At 46.6% G+C, this 9,572-nt stretch overlaps 1 protein-coding gene across 13 annotated transcripts in view; it reads right to left on the bottom strand.

The window, feature by feature from the left end:
• Positions 1 to 9,572, bottom strand: part of VRK3 (VRK serine/threonine kinase 3) — a 70,092-nt gene that overhangs the window by 2,301 nt on the left and 58,219 nt on the right. For 6 of the 13 annotated variants that reach the window (XM_060289701.2, XM_060289703.2, XM_060289704.2 and 3 more), the window contains one exon: positions 8,010 to 8,698. The exons of 2 other annotated variants lie outside the window; for them this stretch is intronic. In XM_060289701.2, coding sequence (XP_060145684.1) covers positions 8,379 to 8,698 — 320 coding nt within the window. In that variant the 3' untranslated portion in view covers positions 8,010 to 8,378. Of the gene's footprint in view, positions 1 to 7,575; positions 7,883 to 7,997; positions 8,699 to 9,572 lie in introns of those variants that run through there. 5 more of the 13 variants (XM_060289715.2, XM_060289716.2, XM_060289712.2 and 2 more) reach the window with 5 other exon arrangements.

Here is a 9,572-nt window from a genome sequence, read left to right as displayed (position 1 = left end):
GGGGAGGTGGGTGGGTGGGTGGGAATGGCCATAATGGGTGACTGGGTGTTCCTTTTAGGTCTGGGAGGAAATCAGTGTTTTGTGAAGGTGTTGGGGGAGGGGCTGCCTCTAGGTGAGGGAGGGCGGGGACTGATCCTTTCTGGGGGTTGTGAGTGGAAATAAAATGAAGAATTTCCTCTGGCTGTGCGTCTTGTCTTTGAGAGGAGAAGTTGCTCGGAGGGCAGTCTTAGACCAAAGACGATAATGATAATAATGGAAATAACATAATACTTACGGTCAAGCACACACACCGACACACAGTCAAGGCCAAGGTGGGACTGATTGAACTGGTAAATGTACAAGACCCACTTTAGCTTCCATTTGTTACTTACGTAGACAGGGAAAAAAGAGAATAGCCAAAGGTGCGAGCTCCACGTGGGCCTTGTCACCAAAAAGGGTGACACCAAAAGGGGCTGGATGGCTGCAGCACAGTTGTGGGGTACCCTGTGATGAAGAGCCAGCCGTCTGAGCAAAGCTTCCCAGGGGAAGTCGGGAGGAAGTGGGAGGTGGCCTGGTAGCCATGGCGGAGACATTCGGCTACATCTGTTTTTTGAAGGCTTACTGTGTACCGAGTGCTCTTTTAAGCATTTTGCATGATTATTTCAGTCAACCACAAAGGAAGGTATTGTTAGGTTTTGGATGAATAACCGCAAACACTCATTCCATCTGTGTGGGCTCTGCCGGGCGCTGGCTGGGAGAGGAAGGGCTGGTCACATAGTGGTGAACAAAGTCATGTTTTCTGCCACTGTGGAACCTACATTCCGGTTGGGGAGACAGAGGTGATATAACTTGACCAAGTGTATTAGTTATAAATGCTTTTGGCTGCAAGTAACAGCAGACCTGCCCATCAGTGGTGTGCACGTAAGTTTTTTCCCACAGAAGTCTAGAGGAGAGGCTGCTGCTGTTAACTGAAGTCTCTCTGATTCTCTTGGCTTTTACATCATGGTCACAGGATGGAGGCCACAGCTCCAGGCATTGTATCTAAATTTGAGACAGGAGGTCAAATCTTTCTTAGCTGGCTCTGGTAGATTTCTGCTTACATCTCATTGTCTAGAGCTATGTTACATGGGTACTCCTAGCTGTAGGAATGGAATATGATTCAGCCTTAAAAAGGAAGGAAATTTTAACACGTGCTACAACATGGATGAACCTTGAGGACATTATGCTAAGTGAAATAAGGCAGTCACAAAAGATAGTGTATGATTCCACTTATATGAGGTACTATTCAAGGTCCTCAAGTTTCAACCAGAAGTAGAATTGATGAATCAAATGGTAATTCTATTTTTAATTTTTTGAGGAAATGCCCAGCTGTGTTCCACAGCGGCGGCACCATTTTACGTTCCCACCACCAGTACACAAGGGTTCCAGTTTCCCCAATCTTTGCCAACTTAGTCTTTTCCTTTTTTAAAAAAAAATTTTTTTGTTTAATATTGAGTTGGCCAGGGCTTCCCTGGTGGTACAGTGGTTGAGAGTCCGCCTGCCGATGCAGAGGATGCGGGTCCGTGCCCCGGTCCGGGAAGATCCCACGTGCCGCGGAGCGGCTGGGCCCGTGAGCCATGGCCGCTGAGCCTGCGCGTCCGGAGCCTGTGCTCCGCAACGGGAGAGGCCACAATGGTGAGAGGCCCGCGTACCGCAAAAAAAGAAAAAAAAATTGAGTTGGCCAAAGGGTTCATTATGGAAAAAACCCAAACGAACTTTTTGGCCAACCCAATAGTAACCATTTCTGATGGTTGTGTGGTGTATGCCTAAAATTTTTAATTCAAGAAGAATCAAGGAGTGTATTTAAATATACTGTCGATTAAGGTATTGATTTACCAAAGACCACATAACAGAGGCTTTAGTGAGATGGATTGATTTTCTCATGTAAATATCCACACTGGTAGGTGGGGCAGGGAGTAGGTCGGCCCTACCTGCTGAGGTGATCCATGGACCCAGTTTCCTTCTACCTTGTTGCTCCACATCTCCCAGCTCTGGTCCTCAAACTTGATTGTGCATCAGAATCCCCTGGACGGTTTTTGGAAACACAGTCCTGGGCCCCATGCCCCAGAGTTTCTGATTCAGCAGGTCTTGGATGGGGCCTGAGAATTTGCCTCTCTCACAAAGCCCCAGGTGCCACTGCTGCAGCTACAGCTGGTCTGGGGACCACAATTTGGGAACCATTCTCCTAAAGTGTCAGCCTCTTCAAGACAGTTGAAGCCAAGTCATCATTGCTATAACTTTGTTACGGAAAGCAGGAAAGGGCAAAGAGATACTGGAGAGCAAGCAGCCTCCTTTTAAGGACCCTCCTTTTAAAGATGTGAGCTGGGAGTTTTCCACATCTTTTCTGCTCCCTTCCTTTGGCTGAAATTTGTCACGTGGGAACACCCACCTGCAAAGTAGCCTGGGAAATATAGTCTCTAGATGGGTGGTCATTTTCTCAGCCAGAGCCTAGGTGGTCCTATTACCAAAAGGAAAAGGGGAAACTGGATGTTAGGGAGTCTGGTCATTAAGATAGAACTAAGAGAGTCAGCCAGGGTCAGGAATACAGGGATGCAGGGGCTTCTAGGCCAGCAGTTCCCAATGTTGTCTGGGGACCTCAGGGTCCCCAAGGCACTTTCAGGTATTTTACAAAGTTAAAACTATTTTCATAGTAATAGTAAGATGTTGTTTGCCTCCCTCTCTCCCTCTCCCTCTCTCTCTCTCTCTGGAATTTTCCAGAGGTTATGTGATGTATGACATCGTTACTCTGACGGCTAATGGAATATGTGTTTGTGTATTCTCAATTTAAAAGTTTTGTAATTTTAATTGCTAAAACTGAAACAGGAAGGAAAGGGACAGGGCACAACCTTTAAAAGAATGACATAACCATAGGACATGACAAAAACTGGTTAGAACTAACTAGGTCCGAGATGTCAGAAGATTTGACTTCCAGTGGACCTTGAGCCTCATTTTAATACATTAGCATATGCTAAATGACACACCCACCAGCGCCATGACAGTTCAGAGGCTAACCATAAAAGGCCAAAAAGTGGGCAGTGGCCCAATTCCTGGAAATCTCCACCTCTTACCCCAAATAGTTGGAATAATCCTGCCACTCATTAGCCTGTGAAATTACCCAGCCCATAAAAACTAACCACTCCATACTTCAGGGCTTCTTGCCTTCTGAGATGGCCCACATTTTGTTGGTGGAGTGTGTTTCTCTCTAAATAAATCCACTTCTTACCTATCACTTTGTCTCTCACTGAATTTTTTCTGAAGCGAGACATCAAGAAACTGAGCTTCATTAAGTCCTGAGACCAGGTGTGTGATCTCAATTAAAAGACTGTGGATTCAAGTCCCAATCTGGGTTCTGGCTGGGTTTGAGCCCTGGCACGTGGGACTATAAATATTGACAGATATAACCCATGCAAACAAAAGTTCTTTGGGGTCTCTTATTTATTTAAGAGTGCAAAGGGGTCTCTGAGACCAAAAAGCGTGAGAACTGCTATGTTCGTATTTATTTCTACTTAAATTCAAGTCTCGACACTTGGGCCAGCCAGGTGTTGTGAATTGGGGCTGAAATTCCACCTGAGGGCTGACCTAGCCAAAGGGGCAGGTTTTGCCCTTCTCCACTCGACAGTAAAACATATTTATTTGTGACAGTGCTGACATTTACCTGAGCCAAAGTTATGAAGCACCCAGTGTCAAATACTGATTTTCAGACAACTGCCCACCCGCTATCAACTCCCTTTCAAAGCTGCCGATTCAACCACACCCAAAGCAAACGTTCCTGGTCTCCCGGCGTCTCTGTCTTAGCAGGACTCCGCCGCCAGGTGGCGCTGTGCCCCGCTGTGAGTGGGTTAACCTCCAACCTTGACTCAGCCCAAGCCCGTGATTTCCTTGGGGTCTCCTCTCGCCCCGAGGATCCGGTTTACTGGGACTAGAAGCCCTGACCACGAATAGAATTCCCAGAACAGAAAGCGGCAGGAGGGTGCAGGCGGTCACAAAGGGATGTGGCCATCCTAAAATATCCACTCATCCCTTCATTCCACAGTGTTCATTAAATGCCTCTGTGCACCTCCCAGAGCTCACATCCCTGTATGGGAGGACGGACGAGACCTCAAATTCACCACCCTGCCGGTACAGGAAGGCCTCCCCACCTAGTCTGGCGCGAGACAACCCGGGGTGGAATCCAGGTGGCTGTGTGACCTTGGGCAGCTCGCTTAGCCTCTCTGTGCCTCAGTTTCCTCTGCTCTAAAATGGGACTAATAGCACCTACTTGATAGGGCTGTCTGAGCATTAAGTGATTTAATATTTGTAAATCACTTTGAAGGTCCTGGTGTATTTGTTAAACCAATTGCTAAAAATTCCCACTTTACAGAAGAGAAAATTGAGGATCACAGTAGGGGAGTGAATCACCAAAGCCACATTTTCCCACCTAGGGAGATCTCTGAGTTGAGTCCAGTGACCTTGATTCCATGACCAGAGTTTTTCCTCGGCATTGTGCTTGCGGTAGAGGTAAACCCAGTTCCCTTGGCGTAGTTGGCAGGGGGCGGGGAGCTGCCAAAGCCAGTGAAATACTGCAAAGGAGCCCAGGGTCCAACTAGACAACAGTTAGTACTGGAGTCACAGCTGAATCTAGCGTGGGGCCCTGTCTCTGGGTCAGTGGAATAGCCAGACAAGTAAATAAATCATTTTCTTACAAAGAGCGACATCCAGATTGCAGTAAAGGCATAAAGAGAAAGTAATGTGAGCTGGTCAGTAAGTGTTATGGAGCTATACTGCCTCTTCAGTACTGAACTGTGATGAATTATGAAGTAAGCTTGGGCGTGGCATTAACCCTCCTTCAGGAGAAGGGATCTAACAGGGCCAGATGGCAAAGGCCAGTTACATTAACAGGTCCCGAGATTCCTGTATCACCTACGTATGCTGCTCTGTGGTCTTGCCCTGAATGTTCAACCGTGTTCAAGTTCCACCTGGAGTTCCCAATGACCATCTGACCAAGTGTACTGGGTTGGATAGTGTCTCCTCCACATTTATGTTCTTCCCAGAGCCCCAGAATGTGACTTTGTTTGGAAATAGTGTCATTGCAGATGTAATTGGTTAAGATGAGGTCACATTACAGTAGGGTGGGTCATTCATCCCATATAACTGATGTCCTTACAAGAAGAAAAGAAACACAGAGACAGACATGCAGGGAGAAGGCCAGGTGAAGACAGAGGCAGGGATGCATCCACAAGCCAAGGGATGCCAGAGATTGCCAGCAGCCACCAGAAGCTGGAAGAGGCAAGGAAGGGTCCTTCCCTAGAGACTTCGGAGAGAGGAGAGCCCTGCCAACACCATGATTTTGGACTTCTAGCCTCCAGAACTGTGAGAAAATACATTTCTGTTATTTTAAGCACCACATTTGTGGTGCTTTATTACGGTAGTGCTAGGAAAATAATCCACCAGGGGGTAAATGACTCAGTCCTGTTTCATAGCTGGTTTGAATTACTATGTTGATAATAGCCAGAAATGTACTGTTTCTGTATTAGTGGCCCTGAGGACTTAAAAAAATTGTGTTAAAAATACAAAATATATAGCAGCACTGTTTACAGTAGCAAGACAGGGAAGCAACCTAAATTTCCATCGACAGAAGAATGGGTAAAGAAGATGTGATATATATATATACACACACACACAAAATGGAATATTACTCATCCACAAAAAAGAATGAAATAATGCCATTTGCAGCAACATGGATGGACCTAGAGATGATCACACTAAGTGAAGTAAGTCAGACAAAGAAAGATATCATATGATAGCGCTTATTCGTAGAATCTAAAAAAATGATACAAATGACCTTATTTACAAACCAGAAATAGACTCACAGACATGGAAAACAAACTTATGGTTACCAAAGGGGAAAGCAGGGTAGGGATAAATTTGGAATTGGTAATTAGCAGATATACACTACTATATAAAGTAGGACCTACTGTATAGCACAGGGAACTATATTCAATATCTTGTAGTAACCTATAATGGAAAAGAATCTGATAAAGGATAGATATATATGTATAACTGAATCACTTTGCTGTATACCTGACACTAACACAACATTGTAAATCAACTATACTTCAATAAAAACATACATAACATGACATTTACCATTTTAACCATCTTAAACTGTATAATTCAGTGGCATTTAGCACGTTCACAGTGTTGTGCAACCATCACCACTATCTCGCTCCAGAACTGTTTCATTCCCTCCCCCACCCCCAAACAGGAAGCCTGGACCCGTTAAGCAATCACCCCCAAAACCCCTCTCCCCCCAGCTCCTGGAAACCATTCATCTGCTTTCTGTCCCTGTGGCTTTGCCCAGTCCGAATACTTCATATAAAAGGAATCATGCAATATTTATGTGCAAGAACAGAGCCCTCAAAGACATCCAGTTCGTAATCTTTGGAAACCTGTGAATGTTCATTTCTATGGCAGAAATGACTTAGCCTATGTGATTAAATTAAGCATTTTGAGATGGGGCAATTATCCCGGATTCCCTGCATTGGCCCTAAATGGAACCACAAGCATTCTCCTAAGAGGGAGGTGGAGGGAGATTTGAACACAGAAGAGAAGCCCGTGTGATGGAAAAGCAGAGGCAGACAGAGAAGATGCTACGCCATTGGCTTTGCAGATGGCGGAAGGGGCCTTGAGGCAAGGGGATGGATTCTCCTCTAGAGCCTCTCAAGGGAGTAGGGCTTCAACTTCAACTTAAAACAACACAAATGCATTCTCTTACGGTTCTGGAGTCTAAAAGTCCAAACAGAGTCTCAGGGAGATAAATCAAGGTGTCAGCAGGGTTGGTTCCTCCTGGAGGATCTCAGAGGTGAATCTCTTTCTTGCTTCTTGCAGGTTCTGGCGATGGCATCACTACCATCTCTTTGATCATCATCTATCATTTACCTCTGCTGTGGTCCATGCTCCCTCTGCCTCTGTCTTATAAACTTGTGATCACAACGAGGCTCCACCTGGAGAATCTCTCCACACCCCCACCCCCCCACCCCCCGCCCCAAGAGCTTTAATGTGATCACACCTGCAAAGGTCTTTTGCCCTGCAAGGTAACACGTATTCACACGTTCCGGGGATTAAGACGGGGATGTCTCTGGGGGCCATTATTCAGCCGATCACATACACTGTCTTCTGGAACCCTCCACCTGGAATGGGACCTAAGAAGTGGCCAAATTGGGCAGGTTTTATGCTTTTTAGGCAAAGAAACAAATCTGTGAGGAATTGACAGGACAAAGAGACTTGGGCTTTGGGTGCCCAATGAGTGAAGAATCTTGTGAGAATCTAGCCTTGGGGTAGTAAATTAAAGAAGTAACGAGGTTTGTTCACACAGGCTTCTCGCCTCGAATTCCCTAGGTCTGCTGATAAGGGTGTCCTTCTCCCTCCAGATGTGGGGAGGGCACCTTTCACTTGAGAGATTTATGTCCTGCTCTCAGGGAAGCAGAAAGGAGGGTCAGAGTGTCCTCTTGAGTTGGCCGTTTCTATCTATTTATTTATTTATTTTTATTTATTTATGGCTGTGCTGGGTCTTTGTTGCTGCGCATGGGCTTTCTCTAGTTGTGGGGAGCGGGGGCTACTCTTTGCTGTGGTGCGCGGGCTTCTCACTGCGGAGGCTTCTCTTGTTGCGGAGCACAGGCTCTAGGTGCGTGGGCTTCAGTAGTTGTGGTATGCGGGCTCAGTAGTTATGGCTCGCGGGCTGTACAGCGCAGGCTCAGTAGTTGTGATGCACAGGCTTAGTTGCTCCATTTTTCCCGGAACAGGGCTGGAACCCGTGTCCCCTGCATTGGCAGGCACATTCTTAACCATTGCACCACCAGGGAAGTCCTGGCAGTTTCCTGAGTAACTATAATGCAAAATAATCAATATGCCATTGAAGCACATTTTGAGATGGGCCCCAAACACACTTGCACACATACACAAGCTGACACACACCCGTTTGGGTGTTATTCATTGTGAGTCCTGGGGTAAACTCTCCACCCTACTATTTCTCCCGGGAATGGTGGAGCTCTATATCCAGGCAACTGGACCTAGTTTTCAGGCCAAGGAGGCCCAGAGGCAATGACATCTCCCATGGAAGAGAAAGAATAGTGCTCCTGACTTTGGGTGACAGCTTGGTCCTCAGCACTGTGTCCATGCCATGGGGTCCTGAGTCTCCCAGAAATCCTACCAGTGGCTGACCTACCCATGTGGTCCTGAGTCTCCCAGAAATCCTACCAGTGGCTGACCTCCCCACCCCCATTCTTTCTGGCCATCTATTGGAAAAGCAATGAATAGTCTACTTGATTTGAAAGAAGGGAAGTTTTCGGGGCCTGTTTTGCAATTCTGTAGAAATTGGAAAACTAACTCAAACCAAGACAAGGCAGAGCGATCGAGTCAGAGACAGAGATCCTGGTTTCCCTTCTCCTCAGAGCCTGCCCCCAAGGCCTGCTCTCCATGGGGTCCAGGCTGGGCTGTAGACGACAGTGTAGCAAGTGCAAGAGGAGGGATGGGCACCTTGGTACCAGCTGGGACCATTTAGTTAAAAGTGATGTTGCCTCCAGGGACTTCCATGTTGGTCCAGTGGCTAAGACTCTGTACTCCCAGTGCAGGGGACCCTGGTTTGATCCCTGGTCAGGAAGCTGGATCCCATATGCTTCAACTAGGAGTTCACATCTTGCAACTAAAACCAAACCAAAACAAAACAAAAACGTCGCAAGGAAGATCGAAGATCCTGCGTGCCTCAATTAAAAACGAAACAAAACAAAAACATGTTGCAACAAAGATCGAAGATCCGTGTACCACAACTAAGACCCCACACAGCCAAATAAAAAAAAAGGAATATTAAAAAAAAAAGTGATGTTTCCTCCTGTTTGAGAGACAAGCGATAGGGAAGTAAAGTGAGAAACTGGTTGTAGATGAAGAGGAACTGAGGATTTCCTCTGTGCATTTTCTGTGCTTTTCAGGCTGCATTTATCCCATTTCCTTTTTATGTATTTGTGATAAACTCAGCAATTTTCCCGGTCAGCAACTTCCCATCCTAGACAAGTTCTGGGCTCTTTGAGAGCTGACCACTGCAGGTCCACCAGAGGGCGCTCGAAAAGGCGAGCGCTGGTCCCCAGGATGGGCAGACCTAGGCAGGTGGGCACCGTCGCCCCCACTTAGGTAAACGGTGGCTTTCTGCACCACAGTCTGAGGAGGAGGAGGGAAACAGACTGTTCTGGGGATCCCCAAAACCACCCTGAAGTTTGATGATTCATTGGAAGGACTTAAAGAATTCAGAGAAACTGTTATACTCAGGATTTGTTACAACAAAAGGACACAGGTTACAATTTGCCAAGGAAGGAATTCCCTGGCCATCCAGTGGTTAGGATTCCGCACTCTCACTGCTGGGGCCCCGGCTTCCATCCCTGGTGGAGGAACAAAGATCCTGTAAGTCACGCTGCACGGCCAAAGAAAAAAATTTAGAATAGAATAGAATAAAATAAAATCTGCAAAGTTCACAGGACAGGGTCCAGGGGAGGCCAGGCACAAGGTTCCGGTCGTCTCTCCCAGTG

The sequence above is a fragment of the Globicephala melas genome, chromosome 19, assembly GCF_963455315.2.
Source record: "Globicephala melas chromosome 19, mGloMel1.2, whole genome shotgun sequence".
Classification (NCBI taxonomy): Eukaryota; Metazoa; Chordata; class Mammalia; order Artiodactyla; family Delphinidae; genus Globicephala; species Globicephala melas.
This window is presented reverse-complemented; position numbering and strand designations above follow the sequence as displayed.